General features: G+C 37.5%; 1 protein-coding gene and 1 long non-coding RNA gene across 3 annotated transcripts; one reads left to right on the forward strand and one right to left on the reverse strand.

Moving 5' to 3' along the window:
• The first annotated feature begins 9,023 nt into the window (after nt 1-9,023).
• LOC124183762 (cuticle protein 16.5-like) lies at nt 9,024-10,823 on the forward strand. 2 transcript variants are annotated; one of them, XM_046572715.1, is made up of 3 exons: nt 9,024-9,150; nt 9,918-10,223; nt 10,254-10,823. In XM_046572715.1, exons 1-3 carry the CDS (start codon nt 9,139-9,141, stop codon nt 10,698-10,700), a joined length of 765 nt encoding a protein of 254 aa, XP_046428671.1. In that variant the 5' UTR covers nt 9,024-9,138; the 3' UTR covers nt 10,701-10,823. The 2 variants fall into 2 exon arrangements, with proteins under 2 accessions (XP_046428671.1, XP_046428670.1); XM_046572714.1 differs by having other exon boundaries at nt 9,918-10,823.
• Nucleotides 10,824-16,443: 5,620 nt separating this feature from the next.
• Nucleotides 16,444-22,432, reverse strand: LOC124183769. Its single transcript, XR_006871044.1, has 5 exons — nt 22,278-22,432; nt 21,876-21,983; nt 17,475-21,255; nt 16,529-16,925; nt 16,444-16,458 (listed from the first exon to the last, which is right to left on the reverse strand). It is a non-coding gene; the product is annotated as an uncharacterized LOC124183769 (long non-coding RNA).
• Nucleotides 22,433-24,807: the final 2,375 nt, after the last annotated feature.

The following is a 24,807-nucleotide window of genomic DNA, read 5'->3' on the forward strand; positions in this document are numbered from 1 at the left end:
ATGCCCCTGTTGGCTCTGCTTGTTTCTGTACGTACTCACTGCAACTGCGGTTACACTACCACGTTTACACCTGGACTCGATACCCCTGAACACCTCAAACTCGGTCTCTTACAAATTGACAAAAACAAAGCTATCATTTCTTAGTCTTGTATACTTCGGGCAGCAAACAACCCTCGTCGAATCTGTTCAGCGGAAATTCGTCCCGACTAATTAACAAGGTTAGTTGGCCAAAAATCGTGCTCGTTGTTAATATATCGTTACGAAGATAGTCGCACGTTGAGTATTCAGAAAATTGACAAATATCTCTGTCGTAATTTAAAAATAGACAATAATGGAATTATAAATGAAAGATTGGACACCGAACCTTCGTTACAAAATTGCTAACAATCCAATAGATTCGTTCAGTTTTATTCCGCATGCTCAATTTGAATTCGCTTGAAAATAGTCAAAAATCTAATGGATTTGATTTGTTTCACTCTACGAAGTATAATTTTATTCGGACCAGTATTTTATACACACTCGAATTACACCGCGTGCGGCTTTATTTTCCAAATTTACAATTTTAATAGCAGCTCAGATTTATTTTTATTCTTCAATAACATCTTGTTATCAACATCATCTTATACATTCTACATAGCGAAATTCTCACATAGTAATTAGTTTAAAAAATTTGTACAACTATCTCTTCATTATTCATTCAAATTTTTTCCTTTTTTCAATATCTTTATTTATTTTCTTAGTGCTTGAAAAATACGCCTCCCATTTGAAATGACTTATATGAACTTAGTTTTCCATTTTCTCGGTTCTTCGTCGATTACACTGTTAAATAAATAATTTACTAATAAGTATTTCCAACCTTTACGTATACTTTAAACAATGATCAATTTGTCATATTTCAATTTCATTTACATACACGTTTGTATTCGGATTAATTTTTTAATTTCTGTTCAATTAATTTCTTCTGTTTCAACATTTTCTTTTCTTTGATTACCCCTCATGCGAAACCAATAATATGTATAATCAATTTTCTAATTATTTACTCTTGATATGCATAATAATTACGTATCACTGCAAATTACGCATAATTGTAAAAGAGATAATAATTTTCATCAATCACGAAATAATTCCGCTCACAATGCTAATTGCGAGATTTCATTTATTCTGACGTGGAATATTTCAACTCATTTTTCTATTACATTTCAAATAATGAATGTTTGATTCGCCTCAGATACCGAATACCTAAAATCATTGAAAATTTCCGACATCTTTACCGAACCCCATTTAAATTCAATATTTTTTACAGTCTAGGATAATATTCAGACTGCAGATTTTCGATCATAGGTTATATATACAGGGATCGGTTCTCGGATAATCACCTATACCTACCGATATTTCGCAAGGCTAACTTTGGAACCTGAGAAACTCACGATGTATTTTATTTTGCCGATTTACTTCTCAGTGTTCTAATACCTCGTTTTTTTTTTTATTCGTTTACTACTTTTTTTTTTCCATCTGGCCGCAAACTATCTTATCGCTGCCTTTGGTGTCTTGGGTGTATGACATAGTATACGTACAACATATAGTGCATAATATAATCCATTCTGCAGACAATTATCTGAATATTGAATAACGTATATAGGTATTAAATACTACGCGTATCAATGCGTACTTAGCACGCATGTCATGTGATACAAATTTTCGATTGTATCGTTCCACACAAGACGCGAAATGACCTGAATTTAAGCTTACAATACGGCCGTGAGAATTGCCTCAAATCGTATTGTTGCACCATTGTCAATACCATTACTCCTCGATTTTACTCACTCATCGGTTCATCGTCATCCAAATCCACTTTCCTTGTGCAACAAATAATTTGCAATTCAAGTCTTTCCTCTCCGCCGTTTCTCTCTCGTGTTCGAAAATCACTTCCTACGCCTCTATTATTCGCACTCTTGTTACAGGAATAATTTAAGAGGCCCCCGACCCAGTTTTGCACCAACTTCATCGCTGATATTGGAAACTTTCAAAGTAGGTATTAATCTGACGGTACAGTCTCATCGAACGTATAAAAATCGAAGATAACTAAAAGAGAACTTATTTTCAAACATTCATCTTGATATATTTAATACAACCGCCTGTACAATTTATTTGAATCGAACAAAAGTGCAGAACGTACATCGAACATAGATTCGACGGTTAATCGAAGTCTGCATTCATTTCCGAGCAATTTATTTACTTGGAACAATTAAAGCAAATAGATGAGTAAGGTTATCTCTCGATGTTTGTGCTGCAGGAATATACCACGCTATTTATTAATAATAAAAAAAAAAATTAAAAAAAAAACGACTGAATGTGCAGATTCAAATGAACTGGTAACAAAATTGTCCACCTTGAGCGGGAAATCAGGGAAATTAATAACCACTTTCAAAAACGTCGGTAATACATCATTACTTTCTTCTCTCCAACTACGATTACTAATTAATTATCAAATACCGAATAACTATCATTAATCTGTATACGACGCATATGCTGCAAAATATTTGAGAACGTATATTTTGTCTCGTATAATAATATAATAATCCATGAATAAAAATCGTAACATTTTCTATGATCTTGTTCGTCGTGAAATAAGTTTAGCATACGAGCCTAGAAAATAACCGACAATTTATTCAAGCACCTGTATAGTACAGACGGACACTCGTGTATTCTCATAATCGTTTAGGCTGAGAAATTGATTCAGCCGCAGTCAATATCGATGCCGGATTATTTATTCGGTATTATATTATCACAAACGATCCCGTATATTTATTAATAACCGTTGCATGTATTATCAATATTTGCTCGCTGTGAAGTGTACAAGTTGCAGTGGCGAAACTGTTGAGTATTGTATACACGAATCGACGATGTGTGTGTACTCTGTAAGTGAAAGGGTACCGTATCGTAAAGTGTGCGAATAATGATGCGAGGAATGATTAAAAATGATTATAAAATTTGTGTGAATTTTTTATGCTCGGATTGGATCGAAAAAAAAAAAAATTTTAAGCACGAGGATAAACATGAAATGAATAAAAATAGTAGAAATGGCAGCTTTGTTATTTGGAATTATAATTGTTATAATTGTTACGAGAATAGTAAAGGGAAACGATATATTAAGTCGAGTTTTGCAATGCGGAATTATGATTTATGATTAGGCAAACGTCGCTCCCTGCGGCTGTATACTTGTGGCGAAATACGCTGATCGTATTTCGATACGGTATCCATCCGCTTGAGAATTATTACGAAGAGAAAAAATAGGAGTGTCGCATTGTCATCTAACTAGACTTGGAGTGATCGTAATCTTGATAATTTTAAAGTAACGTGAAAATCCCCGTTTTAGATTAATTTTTTTTCAACACATTAAAAAGAAATACCGAAAACTCGGTTTGTAGAAACGTTGATTTGCTCTCAATTTCTTTTGCAAACCTAGGATTTCTAAATTTCTATCATTCGTCCGTACTTTTATTCATCGTTGTTTGTCGAACGATCAGTTGACATTTTTTTAAAAATCAATTAAAAATCCTCAGCCAATAAAGTCGATCTAAGGGAATAAAAATTAACCTTCGGAGTCTATTCCCAATTTATCGTTGGAAAAATTTTCTCTGAATAAAAAAAAACCTAGTTTCGTTGTTCGAATTTCCTTCCACTTGTGGAAACAGCGATTTTCCGCATCATGCATGTATGCACGAATCACCTGAATTTGAGAGAAAAAATTACTAATGACAAAATACAGGAAATAAACCAAGTTTTTTTTCTCATGCGTTTAGCCACGCATAATTACGTCGTACGAAACCCGAAATAAAATTATATCTTTTGTACACGCATGTCCAATCAATCGGACTATCCGTCAACCGCTGAGCTGCTGTTATACATAATTCATGAGAAACGTTGATAATTTATTCAATTTCATTTCGTCCGACAATATTATAGCTGCGGCCTACGGTGAAAAGACGTAACATTAAAACAAGACTCGCGGACCTTTTCGCTGATATTAAGTCAAGGACAGACTTTCTCCGTTCGCGCACCAAGTGTTACTTTAGACGTGGTTACACGGGCACGAGATCTTCAATACTCACGAATCGGGCGTGACGTGCGTACACGATTGTGATCAGGACGTGGCACGAGACAGAACGATATTTTATCCGTCGTTGTATTTATCAGTCCATCATTCATCCCGCACGATAATCGCATCGTAAAGTAAAATGACTTACAGACTGATCTCTGTTGCCGAACGTTGCTTCGAAAAGAGCATTTATCTTTTCGTTCAATTCGTACACAAACTTTTTACCACTCGTACATTCATTTTATACAATTATTCAATATTTAAGGATTTGGCAACAAGTCGTTGCAATAATCTTTACACCTCGACTTGATTTTAATCAAACAAATCTTATTTTCTTTATTATTCTCCAAAATCGAGAAAAAAAAAAACTGCAACCACGTTTTTGTAATGCAATTATCATCTCGTCGTTTACAGTCAAAGTTTAAACGCAAAGACAGAGTTTATCCCGAGAAATATTAGCACGAGCTCGCGTATCGTTGTTCAATATTGACTGTGGTAATATGTTTTCCTATAACCAATTATGGGTTCTTATATTACGCCTCAACCCCGTCACACCCTGTCCTTCGTATCGAAGATCGCCGACTCGAGTTCAGACGGAATTACACACTCAAGTTGGGCGCTTTCAATTTCCAATAACTTCGACGAAGTTGAGTAGACGATGTACTATAGAGTGTATATCGCGTATACCTGATATCGCAGAGGATGAAGGCAAGTCGAGGAATCTCAATATATTTTACAGTGCGACGATGTCTCTCACAGAAGCAACGCGCCTAGGTGTTTTTCGATAAGTTAATTTAAACGTTATTTATTGACAAATAATTGCCCGTTTCTTCATCGAATATTGAACGACTTTTATTTAGATAAGCTGAAATCACACATCAAAATCAATATTTTTAAAATCGCCTACGCATTTCACTAGCTATGAACATGTAGATTGAGTAATTTTTTTTCTGGATTCAAATTTCCAACAATTAAACCGCGTACCGCAGAACTCAACGTGTCTCGCGAGAATGACTCCGGTGTCGCAATTTTTTAATATTTGTCGAGAATAAGTTGTTATATTGTACTTAAATATTTATGCCTAATAACTTTCTTAGATATTCCTGTTTTATTACTTTTTCTTCCATGAATAAAAGAATTTTACAGCTGTGTCACTCCTTAAATACTCGCGCTGCTCAAATATTAAATTATACATTTTTTTATAGTACCGTTAAATATTGTGTAAGTAGGTTTTTTTAGATCGGAATAATCCGCAAAGGATTCTCGAATATTTGATGCTCTTAACGCGATATCCTTACAGGAATATTTAAAACATGAAACGTTTTAAACTCGAAATATAAAGCTCGCTTGGATATCACTTCAAAGGTAATCGGATTTCACTTAAACTTCAACCGTGATCGCCAAAGTCCATCATTTCTCTGTCGTGCTCCATTCGATGCAATTTTTTACTCCGATGAATTAGATAACCTTGGCACGTTGCTAATAATTTTTTTCGCGTAGATCTAATACTGGCTGATTCGACAGATCCTTTCTCTCGGCGGACTAATGAGGGAGCCGGTTTTACCGCGATCACTCGATTATTCAAGCGCATTTCTTTTCCCTTTCCGCGTTGTTGTTGCATCAGAGAATTCGCACCCCCGAGGCAAATTGACGATGACATTTCGTTTAAAATTACGCTGCACCGATCATACGTCACTGACCACTATGTCCGTATTGAAATCTGACGTTATTCAAAAAAGTAGCGAAATTAAATTTTTCAATTCATTCGTAAACGCAGCAGTAATTTATCGTATCGATAATAATCACTTACTTCAAAATACATTTTTACAAAATGTTGTTACTGTTTTCAAACTTATAATTTGTTCGTTGTTATCGTTGAACTTTTAATTTTGCCAACTTGAAATGAATTTGACACCGAATTGTAGCAGGCTTATTTTTATTTTATGTTTAACCGAAAATTAGCTTGTCAACTTTTCAATTACATTAGCACAACGTACAGCTGTTGTACTTGTTAAGTGACCCGTTTAAATATCCGAAATTATCAGAATGTTTCTCTTTTTCTTCTGGAAAAGCTTTACGAGACGCTGTAAAATAGTTGCATAAAGATTCGAGAACTGCTCGCGTCAATAAAGAGGAAGATTTCCGTCTCGCAGTTTAGTACAGGTGATTTAATTTCCGTCGACTCGTGGAATTCGAAGTATAAGTCGCAGCGTGGGAAAGCCACATGCCTGTTTATTTTCAACACACACAAAGCACTGACCAGTTCTCGATTCTAATTGTTATCCTACCTCTTCGTTGCATAACGATACTAACCCAACGACTCTACCTATAATCATTTGTCGTGAAAGGTCCCGCGGTTTTCCCTCCTCAAAATTGCAGGGCAAGTTACCCTTTTCACCCAGACGATTGACCCGAGCGACAGCAAGAGAAGAGAGAAATGAACAGCAGTGAGACAATTGAAGTCGAAATTTAGATTCATACTCTTGTATCTTTATTATTCATCGAATTAAACAAGTTCGACAGTCGTTCATTTTATCAACGAATTTGCTGAATTTTTATTGGAAATCACTCAAGAGATACAAATTTCTAATCATTCGAAAACTAATTTTTTTTTTTTTTTGCACGAATTGATCGCAAAATACCAGGATCATTATCAGCATCGCGATATCTCAAAATGAAAAGGAAACAGTTGTGAATGATATTAGAATGGGAATGTCGTCCCTCCACACATTTTGATATTTTTTCTGGATGCATGCTTCTATTCAATTACGCGAACAATTTAAGAAAAGCCAAGTGGAGTGAAAACGTCAATTGCAATTTTCCGTATTTTTGGAAAAAGGTGAATAATATCCGAGGTCAAATGACAAAGTAGCCAAAAATTGAACAGGACTTGACTGCTGTTTGAATAATTACGTCAGCTAGCCTAGTGAAAATATTAGTGAAACAGCTTCAAAGTACGTATTATAATAGAAACTGTAAAAGAAAAAAAAAATACGTCTGTGAAAACTCTCTGGAGTTGTACAGATACTTTGCCGAGTAAATTATAAAAAAATTGTTGATTTTATCATGACCTAATTTACCGTCTAACCTATTTCAATTTTACCGTATAAAATTGAAAAAAAAATTCAATTTACACATTAAACAAAGCTTGAATTTACCTCGAACCACGGTCAGGAAAGTCTCGGACTCCCTGAAGAGTGTCACAAGTGAGTTACGCACATTTACAAAAGATACAGAGAAGTAAATAAAGCGACACGGGCGTGTCTTTTATCATTATGACCTGAAGTCTGAATGTACGAGTGAAAATAAAATTTAACCGAAGATGCATGAATAATACGGTAAATATGCACGCGTGAATATAAAGGCGTTCATTCATTTCCTGTCGCAGGTATCTGAGAAAGCAAAGGAAGCGAAGTATTTCCACCTTCGCAAATATTACGTTACACATCTATACATTCACACACACACACACACACACACACACACACTGGCGAGAGGAAATGAATAAATCAATTACGCTGTACCAACGTAACATTCGCTACTGTACGTGACTGTGAACGTTGAATCGAACTGAAATAAGAACACAAAACTTGAAGGAACGGTGAGCTATGAAGCTACGGATGATTCAGCATTTCTTGTTAGAGCAAGGCTGGCTTTGATTAGAATTATTCTAACGTGCTCCGAGGAGGATCCCTTTGTGTCAAAGAGAGATGGAAGTAGATTACGGGGGCGCGAGAGGGACGGAGGGAGGATTTGCTTGATAAATAATTCGTTAATTGTACTCACAACTTGAGAATAATTAACGTTCAATCTGGATCTTCTGGATATAATGGAGGACTACCTGGGTTCCAACTCGTTACAAACATTACGTACATCAAAGTGTACGACTCATCTAAACTATCCAATCCCTTTAACGATGAAAAAGTACTTGTGAAACTGTTTTGCGAAAGTTTTGCGAAATTAAGTAAAACGTGTATATAATATTTTTCTTTAGTGACCGATAATTCAGATCGAATTATACCAACCCGATACTCGTATGAATTCGATTTTCGTGATGCAATTTATCCAGATAACATCGTTGGACTTGGAATTAATCCAACGTAAGTCCCGTAACACAAATACTGAGAAAAATCAATTAGACTGACGAAATTGATCGCAAGTAATTGTAATCCATGAATTAAGATTGTAAATAAATGTCACCCTTAACTTCCATGCACTGATTAGTATTGTTGTAAAAAAAAAAATCTTACACCAAAATATAGTAATTATTTGCATGCAGAATTTCGTACACGTAGTTCCTCTGTTACCTTTGATTCGTGTTTGAATAGCTTATCAGACTATTCTGTACAAGATTTGCGTCATAGTTTTGACTGTTGGAATTTAATTCGCATTCATTCGTTGATACGAAAACGTTCGTAGAATCGCGAAGAAAAAAATGAATAAAAATGTCGATTCAAACTTGCACGTCCTTTACAGTTAGGTGGTGCAGTGTGCGTTTACTTGAACAAGGAATATCCTTACCCCTGCACGAAGGTAAAAGAAATTTGTCACCCAGGGCCAAGCGCGTGTATAATGGATAAAATAAAAGGAACACAAAGAGAGCGAGAGAGCGCAAGTTGCCGCATGGTGCAAGAGATCACCGCGTGGCCTTCCTAATAAGTGTCGACCGTTCCAGATACAAGAGATTGTAAATCCGCGAGGCCCGGACCTGGACCACGCCTCGAAAACGCGTTATATCCATCTGGTCCACAATGATCTCGTGCCTCATTGTCTCTGTCTGGCACGTTACCGAATATATTATATGTGTCAAACGCGATTGCCGGCGATCTGCTGCCGCTGCCGCTGCCGCTGCCGCTGTTGATGTTGGTGTTGGTACCCTATGGCGAAGCAACGCGATGGGGAGGAGAATAAAGGGGAGGGGGTTCGAAATCTGCCCGCGCTCGGAGGAAACCTCACTCAGAGCAAATTGTATATAAGCCCGTGCCAAATTAATCCTAAGCCAGATCTGAACCAGCTCTCGAAAACCAACAACCAGCATCATGGCATTCAAGGTGAGTAGACTTACCAGAATCTACACGGAGGATACACGAGCGGAAATTACATCCAGCACCTGATTAGTCACTTACTGTGTAAAACTCACGCTTTATTAAAGACAAAATGATTATTCAATCCAGAATATCCGGACTTGATTAAAAAACGTTAATTTCTCAAAATGAATATCTCTCGGTTAAGAATAGAAATTGCTCAACTTTTTGATCAGTAATTTTTTTTTTTTTTTCTTTCTTTTAATCAGATCAGTGAATACAATACAATAACTGCAATCTTACTCTCTTACTTACTTACTCTTACTCTCGATGCAAATTTTATTATTTTTTTATCAAATCAGATTTTTTTTTTTTTGATATTTTGCAGTGGTTTCCTACCGCAAATCATCTTCAATCGTCTTCGCGATAATTCTTGAATATATTCGTCTCTCACTTCTCCATGTGGTAATTTTTTGAGGATGAATCAAATAACGGAATCGGTTTCAATTTTCCTTACAACAAGTAATACAACATGTCGTAAAGAAAACCTAATAATTCGATTAGAATGCGAGAGGTTAAATTTGCATATATTTCGTGTATCGGATCATTTGAGGTTAAATCAACTTTATTTCCGTTAATCTCGAGTTTCAAATAAATCCCAAACTATCTTCACACCCCGCGTAAATTCGTAATTCCTGTCTCCTCGATCCCGAATTCGGGTTTCCCGCTCTTCTTGCGTACCAACGTTGAATTAACTCACCTTTCTAAATTCTCCAACTTTGAATTACCACCAGCTTATCGCCCTCTCCGCCCTCCTCGCCGTCGCTCACGCCGGTGGTCCAGCGGCTTACGACATCGCCACCGCAACCGGTGACCACGGCAGCGTGGGATACACCCAAGAGTCGACCCACAAGGGCTACGCCGGACAGAACGTCGTCTCATCCTTCAGCAAGTCAGTCGACTCTCCCCACTCCAGCGTCCGCGTGAGCAACAGCCGTGTCACCAACGACGCCCTCTACAGCCACGCCGTCGCTCCAGCTCTCTCCTACGCCGCTCACGCCGCTCCGGTCGTCTCCTACTCCGCTCACGCCGCTCCGGCCGTCTCCTACTCGGCTCACGCCGCTCCGGCCGTCTCCTACTCCGCTCACGCCGCTCCGGCTCTCGCCTACGCCGCTCACGCCGCTCCGGCCGTCTCTTACTCGGCTCACGCCGCTCCGGCCGTGGCTTACTCGGCTCACGCAGCCCCGGCTTACGGCTACGCTCACTCCGCGCCAGCTTACGGCTACGCTCACGCCGCGCCCGCTTACTCGTCCGCTCCGTCGGTATCTTACAGCTCGATCTCTACCCCGGTAGTGGCTAAGACCGCTTACGCCGCCCCGGCCCCGGTCTACTCTTACTCTCACGCTGCCCCCGTCGTCGCCAAGGCCGCCTACGCCGCCCCCGCTTACAGCTACGCTCCCGCAGCCCCCGTCGTTGCTAAGGCCGCTTACGGAGTTGCCCCGGCTTACGGATACTCCGGTGCCGCCCCCGTCGTCCACGCCACCTTCCAGGGTCTTGGTGCTCACTACGCTTGGTAGATTATCGCGACCCGTTCTACGCGTCGAGGGTGTCTCGTGATGCCGTTATTAGCGTCGATTTAATATGTAAATAAATTGTACACTATTTATGTCGTTAATAAAATTTCAATGAGTGCTATTTAATTATTCGATTACTTTACTTTCTCATTTCATACTCACTTCTCGACTGGAAAAGGAAAGATTTCTAACAAATGGTTAACAATTACCTTGACAGAAACTCTTCTCTAATAATCACGGGATTTTTATTTTTATGAATAGTTACCTACGCACGTTTATCAAGTAAATGTTTACTCGTCACTGTTCGGCTAATATTTCTTCGATTCTATAATTTATAACTCAAGTTCTTACGCTGTGTCTACGAACGTGTACCTGGTGAATTTAAATCACATTATAAGTATAGGACTCCTAGGAGAAGCTATTTGATTATAAAATAAAAAGGTAAAAGGTGAAACCACCTTTATATGTTTACGTCATAGAATATTAAAATACAATCTGGAACTTTGGAAATACTCTTCATGTCTTACAATTAGTTCTGTGTTTGCCTTTACGATTCCTCGTCGGTTCTAAAAATTTTAATCGTAGAACAACAGTGAAAAAATTAGGTACATTTCCTGGTTTATTTTTTTCTAACTCCTGAAGACGAGCAATTGCTTTTTAATCTTATTCTCAAATGAGCAACCTTTAACAAATGTCTCAGCATGCTGCTTGTAATTATCGAACTGATTATTTAAATTTGACAGCCGTACTCGCATTGTCCTCTTATTGACTCTGAAAATGCAAAATTGAGGAAATTGCGCAAAAAATTTTGAAAAAATATGCCCGATGGAAAAATAGTTTGATAGTACAATAAAAATATATATTGAATCGTACAATTTGAGAATTATTTTGATCGTCTGTTCGATTTATAACCATGAATATTGAATGGTGCACGTGCCTGATTAACAGAAACGTGACGATAACAGTTTTAATCACTGTACGTGCCGACAGATATTAAAACTAATCAAACGCACCCCCCTAGCCACTGTAGTTTACTCATTGGCGACAAACAAGAGTTTCAATATCGGTATAATCATGCCAAGCCCGCGTCAAAACACACGGTGTGTTATTTTATCGTCTTATCCGTAAAGAAGCTTTTCGGAACAGCACAAAAAAACGGCACGCAAATAACTGTACTTCCAAAATAAATCATTGAATTACTGACAGAGCTGGGTAACTGATTAAGAAAAATAGTTGGAAAAGGTTTACTGGTATTTTCTCAACAAGCTTTCACTGCAGGATGACGAACAAATCATCTAACTTCTAGTTAAAGATAAGATTCTTTACCATTCAATCTGATACCAGACTTCAGGAAATTAATTTCAGTTGGATTGGCTTGAACAAACGCGCAAAGAAGTTCGGTACTTATAGTACCTATAACCAAAGCTTTCCTGTTCGTATACGTTTTGGTATCTTTATAATTTCCATTTTCTTCTACCATTACTCCCGTCAATTAACGAATTACATTATCTATGCATACAAAATGATGAATTACTCAGCAGAACTTTGAACTAATAAATTCATTACAAGCCCCCACCAGAAGGTGTAATGTAATTTATGCATCTTGGAAGAGTAAATCTGAGGTACGGAAGGGGGTTTCACCTTCCGTCTTATAAACGGATATAATTAGTCAGATTTCTGACGTGTGACTTTCGTTGTTGGACTAACTTTAGCCAGAGTAAACTATATAATATATGGTTCACCAAAATATCCGTCAAGTTAGCGCTACACAATATGGAAGTATTTCATTTTTACTGCACCTATTATTTCGGGCCCATCTGACCAATCCAAACAATCTAAGCTCGAAAGAAGAGTGTACTGATACCTTATGGCAAATTCGATCTATAAATCCTTTCTCTGTACGCGCTAGAGCGTTTCAAAATAATGGATAGGTTCTAACTCCAACTTTGAGATCTCGTGAATGGGCAGTGCGGTCTAGACCAATCAGGATAATTACCGTTACCTTGACTTTATCTGTGATAAATGGCACCGTTTCAAAAACTCTGACTTTTGCTCGTACTTGGTCTTACTTTGAACGATGATGAAGTGCCATAATAATCAGACAGAGAAAAAAAAATTCCTCGATAATAAATAATACCGAATAACCGGTGTGAGTTGTTAAAAGTGTTGCAGTATTGAATGTCGATCTAGAAATTCATTTCACTCTCACGATGATCAGGGCACTGATAACTACGACCGGTTCTTTGGCCGTTGTTATTTTTCTTATTGCCATGGATTTAGACATATGTACGTGTACAATTTAATTCCTGCCCATTCTGTTACACGTTTAACGATTTGCGAGTGTGTTACGTACAACAGTTTCACTGACACCTGACATTTAGTAGGGATATTGCCAAAACTTAAACTGTCCTGATTATCGCTATGATAATCTAGAAGAATTACTTTCGCAATGAATAATGACGTATATGTCGCGTGATACAAGATATTGAGGAAAAAAATTAGATCACGGTAGGGCGTTATTTTCTTAACTTTTTTCATTTTTATTTGACCCTTGTTCGCCTTACTATTTGAGATTATTTTACGAAATGGAATAACTCTGACGAAAGGAAATAAGCCACAATTTGTGATCAAGTTCGAATGTTCTCGCAGAAGATTTACATTTTACAGAACTTAATCGCATTGTTTTGTTAATCATCATATTTTTCGTCGGGGGTTTTGTGAAATGATTATATGTGACGTAAGTTATTCTAACAAATATTATACTTCTAAGGAGGGTCCCCAGCAATGGGCTGAAACGTCAACATCTATGGATGTTTGGACCTTGGATACCAAGTAAAAATCTCTCTTAATCATATCAGCTGCATAGTTCAACGTTACTTGTCATAATTTGAGATATGTGTACCAAAAAATGTCCGTATTTTATGGAATTATATAATCTTCCCATGACGATTCATTAACGAAATTTTGGGTCACCTGACTTGGAGCATATAGGCTGTCAACCGACAACTATAACAGTTGCACAATTTTTATGACGCCTGGAAAAGTTGATTTTAATGGTGATTTAATGCACGCGCACTAATAACCAGGAAACGTGTTTTACTCAATCTGAAAAGAAGATAAGATTCCAAGCGAGAGTGAATCAGTATCTGTAGACACTTTATCCCAGATGCCAGCACCAGATACATCTCGCTCGATAATACGGTTGGGCGGAAAGTTATTGGAGGAAACTGTCTCGTAGATTGGTTCAAGCAATCTGACGATTTGATTCTGTTGCCAGGATCACTTATCGCCTCTCTTCCCCAGGGACGCTTCTGCACACGTCGCCTTCTCGGAGAAGAAAATATACGGACTAGTGGATGAATGCTATTCTATTTCCGCTTTCCCTTGCACCCCCGTTATCCAACCTTAATTCTTCTTCTCCCTCACTAACTGGACGAGAAAAAAAATTTCGAGCATCCGTTGTGGTGAACAAGCGTGAATGTAGACCACGTGAAATAATTGACTTGTAAATGCGAATAGTATTTGTTTTACTGCATTTCTTCTAAATTCAAAATTCCTTTCGATCAAGAAACGGAAAAATTTTTGCACCGCCAGATTCTTTTTCGCGTACCGAAGAAGCGTCTCTACCATATTCGATAAAAGCTCTCTTCCGACAGCCAGCCTCGCAGCTGACTCGTAACTTTATCTATCGTATTTCATATCCTCTGTGGTAGCCGTGAATCGATCGACCACTAATCTACCAAGATTGTCTTTCCCCAACTATCAAACACTGAGAAAATGTCCGGATGACGTCGCCAGATGGTTTTACGTCTCGTTTTATGAAGTCCGAAAGACTTACGTCTTAATGACGTCTTTAAGGCTTTGGTTGTCTTTTGGGCGTCGTAAAACGAGACGTAAAGCCTTCTAGTTTTCGGCTTCTCGACTCTTGCAGTCCGAGAAGCTCGAATCTTCAGAAAATTGACAAACTTAAAGTGTCAGTCGATCAGGATTATTGCAGCATTCGACAGTCTAGCCATACTGTATTTCAACTTTTTATTACAGACGTTAACTTCGACTCTCCGCGTAATAAATAACTACCGTCACTGCTTCTTGATTCCTTTCGATACCATGAACTCGGAGTATCGATAACAAACATTTCGGATGTACGAATTTTTTCTCGCCCTATACCAAACTAAAAATATCAAAATTAGTAAAATACTGTTTCATTGATTCAATTTTTTCGGCCTTGAAATTTGATTTCTATGTTTATTTCGGACTGCCAACCCAAAGGCAAAAAAATACACGATACACCTGCACCTTTTAAGGTTAGGATTACCATCCTTCAGGGTGGTAAAATGAGCCTAACTTAAACAAGGCGCCAATGTCACGTTAATACGTGGCTGATTACTGTGTACCGAAATCCCAGTTTAATCTTATCCTCCATGCCTCCAAGGCTGCTTTACTAGATAATTAGTATATGAGAGTGTCTGTGCCTGACACATCATACGATACTACATACGGTGGTACCGAGACAAATTCCTCATTAACCCACGGATTACACACACAAATATATTACATCCATGCATTTTTATATTACAGTGTGGATGAAATTTACTGCAAATGTTATTAAACCAAATTTTCTTACCGTCTGGACGTTTAATCTAATTATTTTCATATTTACCTTAGCCAGAAGAGACTCAAGTACACCGGAGCTGGAGTGTCCCGTGTACTCAACTTTTTGCGGGTCGGGTCAATATTGAAAAAAATGATAAGACGAATATTTGTTCTCGTTTCGACATATGGTATATTATTTGTGAAAACTCGGGCACTTATTTTCTCCACTCGAGAATAAAACTCACGGATACAACGACGATATTAAATTTGAAACATTATTGCAAAAAATTTAATAAGTATGGGAATAAACTGTCAGATTATTTATGATTTTAACTCACCGGCGGTGAAATGCCAATAAAACAGGTGAATCGAGTGAAAAATAAGAATTAAAACCTGCAATTCTTCGGCTTGTTATCGGTCCGAAACAAGGTGTAAATTATGTGACAATGACCCCCAATCTCTCACGAAAGCTGCATCGCCAGTCATTTGTCACATAATTCGTATAGAATAGAACTCGCATTTTATTTCGGATCGAGAAACAAGTTAGCCGTAAGGGTAAGGCATCAATGAACATTACTAGGTACTTGGACTATTTTTCACCAGTATATGTCTTCTCGTTATGTCGAAAGAAAACGAAAATGACGCAATCAGAGTAGCATGTGTATCATTGGAGAATTGTTTGTTGTTTATTTAGTTAGTCTTCCTTATATTTCTCCCTGCGCAATCCTGCCGAAAAAAAAAGACGATACAATATATCCAAGATTTTTGATTGCACGGCCAGTATTATCAACCCGTTAAACTTTCGAACGTAGAAGTACTTAGTCATCGTTATCACAAATAGTTAGACTCGCAAGTAGTTGCGAGTGCATCGTAATTACAGCTGCAACGAGCCAACTCAAGGACCAAGGATTCTGCCAGTGTTAATTTCAAGCAAACGGTGAAAGGTGCGATTAGTCACGAATCGAAAGATCAAGAGCCTATAATATACGTATACCTAATACTTGATGGATATCCACTCCTCTGCAGTCTACCGGCAAAAATAATATGTAAAAAATGAGCAGCCTTACAATCTGTAACGAAATTGAATCGCAGTTTCGATATTGCGATTTGTTGTTACTCATCTTCAATCTATTTTATTTTCTTCTTTTTCATTTCAGCCTGTTTGTTTCTAAAAGCGAATAAAATATTGAAATTTGAATATCCATATACACGACAATATAATATAGAAACGGACTTACGTTTGAGCTTCTATCGATGTTACAATGGTGTGGATAAATGATGTCCATGCTTATTCGCATTTTATACTACACTGGCTATGGGGGATCGGCTGTACTCGTATAAATACAGTTTCACCGAAGTTGAAGAACTGCAGTAGAAGGTTGAACATAGGCGAGTTTACATCACCGCAACGCTTGTTTCTTGCATCTAACAGCTCCAGCGATCGCACTTAAGGTATGTCAATAATATTCCAACATTTTTATAGGCGATGAATTGCATCATCTCGTGTGTGAAAATTCTCGGCTCAAGAATATCTCCTGAACTTAGGCGTCGCTGATGTGATGCAAACAGTGCAAAATGCAAAGTGTCTTGTCATTGAACTGATCGTGACTGCTTGTTCGGAGATCTGCGGTGTTCCTTCGAAAATCGATTATGCTTATGCGAATTGAGGAAGAGCAGCGAAGATTAATCAATTTTACAAATTCACTCGGGGAAACTATGTGAAAAATGAAAATAATGTTAAAAAAATTCTGCTAACTGTATGAAAAATAATCCAAACCTAAACGAGAATGAAATTCCCACAAGAATTCAACGCGACATTAAAAAATAGTTTATAGTTATTGAAATAATTTCATCCATCAGTGAAATGACGAATGACTTAATTTCATAAAAGTATATAACCAGAATATAATATCTTGAAAAAAACCGAAAACTCGAATTTGATTCTTAAAAATTTTATCACATGCTTCTTAATTCACGAAAACGTTGTGGAAAATAGGCAAATTATTACTTTGCAGGTTAATTTTCAAACGAAATTTTGAGTTTTCATGCCAATCGCCATGCGCGAGTCGCTCTTTCTTTTCTAAAAATCTTACCATTCATTCCCCTCGATGAAATACTTGTAAAAATTCAAAATATTCAAAAATTTAAACCAATACGATTACGGAAATTTATTGTCATACTTACAATTAATAATTAAAATAAACGTAGAAGGTTTCATTCTTCTGATCACAGTATAAAAATTTTCTCTTCCAGTAAAGGAGACATTCGGGTATGAAAATTTTTTTATCACGCACATTGCACCCACACGCGTGTGTTGTCGACCTGAGGAAAATGAGACGCTACGATCTTCGGAGCGTACTTATTCTGATCGTCGCCTGCAGCCTGCTCGCTTCTCACGCCTCCGCGATTAGAAACACGATCGATATGATGGGAGCGGTTGAGTCGGCCGAGAAAAATAACGCCCCCGGGAGTCACGGAGGTCGAGAAGTCAATCCTCCTAAGAACACTGTCAATACACCGCCTCCGCAGAATCAGGGTACGTTGGACCAAAATTCACTCAAGTATGATCCAGGAACACTGGAGATTAACGAGCCAAACGCGATATTTGTCTAACGTTTAAAACTCTGTGCTACGAAGATCCTGCTTTAAGACTGCAAAGATAAAAAGGACCAAAATTATGGAGAAAAGAATGGATATCGATTGGGGTTCGAACGAGTTTTTTATCAGACTTCTTACAAATCGGTTTCAAATATGTTAATTAAAGAACGGTTCCTTAATTTTTTCACATTTTTATCTCGATTATAATCCCTGCCTGTAAGAGGTTTGATTTTTCTATTTAAAACAGACGTTTCTCGGGTACAAACTTAGTGCATATTTTATTGTAGTAATGATTGAAAAAAAAAAAAATTGTAACTGCATGATTTTAGTGGGCGTTGGTGCTACTATCTGATAATGAATTCACATTATCGTAAACGGCAATCCAAACGAATTGTACACCCTACGAATGAAAAAGTCAGATGCCACCCTAATGCCGATGCCTTGTTTCGAATCGTTATGATATTGTTAAAAATCTGGTAAATTTCTTCGATTTCATTTATTTTATTCAGTAGACTGTTTTTGGACAAAGTCCTGGAAACAAATTTCGCGTTTTTCAATAGTCAAGTCTATATTGCTATAAATAATGTACAGGGCATTCCATGCTAACTTGATCATTATCTGCCCTTAGCTGAATTTTTAGCACGCTATAAAACAATTTCTGCAAGTTTGAAGAACACTGGGTAATTTTGTTTCAACTACTCTTTCAGTATTGATGATTTTGACTTATAATCAACGTATTTTCAATCAGCGATAACATTCAATACCAGCTGTTTAAATGAAAAAAGCTAGAAGAAACGCAAATTACTCGTTTTCGAAAGAGAATGCGTTAAAAAAAAAATCAGAAAAAGGTTTTTTAAAAAATCCTCATTCGATTCAACCTTTCGAGAATTGGTCAAAAAACATAACCTCGAAACTTGAAAAGAACCGATTATAACGAGATTGAACAAGAGAGTTGGATCAAAATTTGATGAAATTTTTCAGGAAAACAGAATTTGCATTTTAGATTCACGAAGGTTCAAATTCATCCTTTCCACCCCTCAACTATCATAGAAGAATTTTTCTACGTTAATTAGAAAATCAGGCATCGGATAGTCTTGGATTGAGACCACATTATAATCCATAAAAACCGAAACCGCGTTTGCCTTACGTTCTGGAACATTTGATTCCAGTCTCAGTTGCAGGACCTTCGTTAATCAGGATCGCAGCTGGACCAGGAATCCAGACCGTGTTCTACTCCGTACCCGGAAGCATTTCGATATCTTACGGATCACCTGGCACATCGACTTCCTACTTCGTCTCGTCAGGTTATCCCGGTGAAGCTTCCTTGCCTGGTGCGCTAATCCAGGGCCCAAATACCGCAGGACAACAGGAATACGTCAACTATCGCAAGCATCCGGCTTACGCTGCGGCGACCCGGAACCTACAGATCGCGAGTCAGATCATCGCTGGAATCGCTTCGGAATTTCGTCGTCAACTACGCATCGTCGACACGGAATAGCGGGAATTTTTGGTGGTGTCGAAATGGTCGTTGATTGGTAAAATAACGCGAAAACGCGGCGAGTAGTTTGCCGACGGTCACTTTGTCGGAAAATTGTTTGAAAAAATTCGTCTGTTTCAATTCTTATAAGCTGTGGATCGAAATTTACAAAAACAACGTAAAACAGTGAAATTAGCAAGAGAGCTTCATCATTTACGGTGATTCATCGAAGTACAATTTGATGCTTCCAGTGTGGCCAAAATAAACGAGGTATTTTGAATTGGAAGTGATTAAGGTTTCGAAAATTTTATCATACTTCTCTCTTTTCTAGGTATTTCTTTTTAAAATAGATATTTCACATCCAATCTCGGAATATCGCTGGCTTGAAGCTACTTTTCCGTGGCTATCATTTGTTGGTTTCGTACTCGGATTTATGCAATTGACATCTAAATCAATCAACAAATCATCGAATAGGTGTCCAAAGGGTTTTTATCAATGCCTTTGCAAAACATTGAAAATTTCCGACCTAAAAATATCGCTGATCAAGAAATATGTCGATGTATTAGAAAGTATCTTTCTCTAATCGTAACCCGGAGTCGTGGATGGTCGAAGGAATCGAACAGTTTACAAACTTACCCGAAATTTCAACAGACTTGAAATCAATTTCAGTTTCAACCATATTGAAAACGGATCAGCGGTTCCGTAACGCTCTCAAACCAGTAAGGCAAGCCGATAATGTACTCGCGACCCTATGTTCTAATTACAGGATCCAAGGAAAGGATCAGGTATTAGGAATCCCTGAACAAGGAGCCCTTCGGGATCCCGGGGTTAGGGACGCTATCCTTGTAAACTGCGACAACGATACTCGAAGTCGTTACGCCACGCTTACACATTGGCTAAGCCTGTGAAATGCCTTATACCCAGAGTTCTGGCGTTCTCTGTAATCCCCGTAACGCGTTTGGAACAGTGGCCAATATCCAGAGTACAGCCAGAGTGGAAAAATATAGGGACAATCCACAAGGGGGGGCCGGATAGACCCGAAACAGCCACAAACTGCGTCACTCGTATCAAGAAGCAACGCTTCCCGAAGAAGTTTAAAAAGGTGATGTGACAAGTTTCCAACGAATTTTGCTGACCAGCTTTATTTCATCAATGTCAAGTTGGTTTCGGAATTTCAGACATTTTAGGATATTGGTTCGCGAGTAAACTACGGACGAAAAAAGTCCTTCGTCATTATTACATGCGGTATTTTGAAAATTTCACATGTTCGATACGACCTTTTAGAATTTTTTAAAAACATTCTTTAATCATTTTATAACACTAATCGCATTTGTATACTTAGAACAATTTTGAAACGAAAGAATAACAAATTGTATTGATGGGGTTACAATAATTGGCGAAGAACGGAGAATCTGTCTTTGCATTTCACTTTCTTGGATATTATCGCGAAGAAAAAGTTTTAATGACATTTTTCAAATTCAAAACTTTCGGCTCCTTTAACTCTCATAATGCCTCATCATTTTTAGCAATTAAGTTATCAGTTTCTGAAGACTTTATTATTGCCATACAGCATTGATAGCTTGGCAACTCGTCAATTTTTCAAACTTCATTTCGAAACTTATGTCAAATTATTCTTAAAGCTACAAAAGAAAGAATAAAATACCGAAATACGAATCGGTAATGCATAGTTGCACAAATTTTTACGATGTACTACTAACGTCCATTAAGCGATCAGTTAAAGTTACCGATTATCTTCATATTCATCGCATGGATTTGGTCGAGCATCTCTTTCTTCCTGTCGTAGGGTATACCGGGTGCATTGATTATCATATCTGATAAACTCCTATCTGATCTTCGAACACGTGTATTCGCAGAGTTCACCAAGCGTTCCTGAAATACACATATATTACGAAACATGCACGCTGTTTAATTAGTCAATGACTCATTATTGCTGGTTAATACCCAATTAAAGATGAATAGTATGCCGTTAGATTAATTGGAATAAGACGACGTGGATCTCTGGATTGCCAATGGAGAATAAAAAGAAATTAAACGATTCTTCTGGAAATGATAACATTCACTTCTTCTAATCGCGTATACGGAACATAAATGTATCAATAGAATTCTCTCGAAATGATCGAATTCAATGTTTCGGTTCCAGTACCCAGTTCACGGGCAATCTCGTTAGCAGAAATCTTAGTAAAAGCGTAAGATAAATTCAATCGATGTGAGTTACTTTTCGTAGAATCTAATATCTTTACAGTCGACTCTCTCAATAGAGCAGTTTCTTTTCAAGAAAACTCAGAAGCGTAGCCGAAATTTTTCCAGATACTCTCGCAATAAAACTGGCAACAAAAGTGAAATGTTTGAAAAAAAAATAGCGTGCCAAGCTCGTTGATGGGAGTATGCTAATTTTTAAAAATATCCCCCCCCCCCCCCCCTAAACCCCCCTAAACCTCCGCGACCGGCCCTATTTCTAGTACCGATTGTATGAAAACGGAAATACTTACGACGAGAGAAGCCGACTGCCTTTCGCTGGCTTGAACTGAAGATAATCCAACCATCGCAGTTAGAACGATTGCAGAAACGATTAGAACGACGGTCTTCATGGTGATCTACTGTATGAAAAAAAATTAGTCTCAGTAAATCTTTGATTATTCCACCGTCACAAATAACCATGCAGTCTTTTCTACTATTTGGTAAACTTGTGTTATTCACGTGCACGAGATGTTTAGTGTTATAAAAAGACGAAGAAAAACGCATGGCAATTAATTTAATCCTCATCCGGCGATGATACGTTTCAAAATCGATGGTATTGCTTTCAACCGGTTAATGATGGTTAATATTTTTTGTCACGTTGTGAAACATGGGGAAAATTCGTTACGAATTGTACAATGACGCTCAATCCTTACCTTATTCAACCGGCTCTGCTTCAAGATCGTTAATGTGCTCTTCGCTTGCAAAACAAGGCCTTTTATAAGACGGGAGTAAAAGCGCGGAATCTTCTTTGAACTTGCGTGACTGCAGCGAATCATCGATAACCTCACAATTGCTTGACGAATCTATATAATATTAACGCTGACATGACTCCGAGACGATAAGAAATGTTATGGCTTAAGGTGGTTCCCCGGTTTATCTCGACGCTGACGTACACATCTCCAGATATGAAAGTCCACGTATCTCTATCGCAAAAAAGGCTTGACACAGAAATATCGAAACTTTCGTAACAACAAATACTCGCAGAAAAATTAACAGTTAGTTTACAGATACGCATTTTTAGTGTAATAAATATTTTTCCTCTTTCATTTATCACAATATAATACTATTTTTCTACACGACGTGAGTATAATTTCGCTAAAAAGAAACCAGACCCAAGTAAATTATTCGAAGATAAGCTAAACGATAATTTGTCATGTTTTATAATTCTTATTATATGGAATTTCAAGACTCAAAACTAAGCTCCACCCGGAAAATTGAACTGTCAATTTGTTAAAATCAAATTTCACTATTCTTATGCATTTCTCAGTATCATGACACGTTTCTTTTTGAATATTTTTAAAACATTCGGCAACCGTCAGTCATCCGTTATCTTTTTTAAAAAAGGGGTATCTTTACTTGGAATCTGTGAAAGCCGCCCTTATTCTTTTTGTATAGCCTAGAATATTTTATTCAGAGGAAAAGTACAAACAAGCAATGGTTTTATTTTGTGAGTGAAAATCTCGATGCTGTAGTAAGGAGGGGGTTACTCGAAAATAATTAAATTTTTCAAAACAAAACTCGTACGAAATGCATTTTTTATCCAATCGACGCTCAGCTTTTCGCCGAAAATAGTCCTACATTTATGGAGTTATCGCAAAGCATTCAAAATTTGAGCATGAATACTCGTTTCAATTGTCAAGAAAATACTTTCGTCGTGTTTAGTGAATCTCTTTTACCATAAACTTGAAGTTAACCGATTTGGTTCAAAACAAGTTTCCAATTGTCCTCTAAACATTGACTTAAGAAAGGTCAAATACGTGGACAGTAACTTGTTATAAAATTTGCAGAGAGTCAGTAGCAATAATTCTGGGTAAAAAAAAAAAAAGTGGTAGTTGGTAATTTTAACAGTTTGCTAGTGTCTGCGGGTAAAGGAGACGTTGGTTGGAATTTTCTCGATAAATCTACGGTTATCATCATCGACCAAGGTGCGAGTCAGTTAACGGCACTGACATTGCAGAAAGCTTATTTACCGGCAGTATTGTTTTAAACGTCGGTAATTTGCCGTTCAACTTTTCTGTTTCGCAATAATATCATTGTCGGTACATAATTTGATGACCGCTATTAAGAAAGACTCATCTCCCGAGTGACAATACCAAGAAACGTATCTGCCACGAATAAGCGTAATGGTAAGCCTTGTTCAATACCGGCTATCGATACGCCAGTCGGCAATGCAGAACGCGTACTCATTGGTTGTGATTAATCGTTCGAAAATTCAAATTTGAACTGCAGAAGTCACGTGCCCGCAGTAACGTGATATTGATAAACAAAACGCTAACGCTAGCGTTTCGAGGTTTACCTAGCTTATCGTTAGTTCCTCAGTTGTGTTTCAGCGTTTCGCGTGTCCGCACGCGTCGTTTACTGCTGAATTTCTGTTCAAAGTGAGTGAAAACTGTGGAGGACAATTCATCAGTTCGTATTAATTGTGACCAGCCGAAGAGATTTTGGGGTTTTATTCGTTATTCTGCAGCGACGATCGATGTGAGTACAATCAATCAAAGCGACTTTCTATCCGCACGTACTTATTGTCCATTCTAATTTCCGATTTATAATCCTATCTCCTACGCTACTCGTGATTCTGACAATTATTCGCGGATAAAGTTGCCGAGTTTCACAACTCGTCAAACTACTTATCGATGCGTCAGTAGCATCTTCGTTATGATTAGTTATAATTATAATTATCGCGCAACAGCGAACGAAACGTAATTCAAATTCAGAATTAAATTGGATACCTTTATATGTGTGTATATATATTTGTGTATTTTATATTGTCGACAAAAAGTAACAATGGTATAATTTATCTACAACAATCTACAATAGATTACAATGCGTGTGTGGTTTTTTTTTTATTTTAATTTTTTTCTTTGTGTTGGGTCGTGCATCTTCTTCGTTTTTGTTTTCTAGATTTTTTTTTTTTTCTTTGTTTTTTGTCATTTCCTACTTTGAGTCCTTTTGTTTTCGCCGTTTCCATCTTCTTCTCCTTCATTCAATAACCATTATAATTATTTAATAGTAATAAATGTTTATATGTATATTTCAATATTTCGATATTTCAATGTAATAAATTACTCGATACAATTGTTCGCTATCTGACAGTATAATATAACCGTACTCGGTACCGAGTACAGTTTCTTTTTTCCCCCCTTCTTCAAATCGTATTTCAATCAATTAAACTCCAATCGCTCG

Source organism: Neodiprion fabricii, chromosome 5 (assembly GCF_021155785.1).
Source record: "Neodiprion fabricii isolate iyNeoFabr1 chromosome 5, iyNeoFabr1.1, whole genome shotgun sequence".
Classification (NCBI taxonomy): domain Eukaryota; kingdom Metazoa; phylum Arthropoda; class Insecta; order Hymenoptera; family Diprionidae; genus Neodiprion; species Neodiprion fabricii.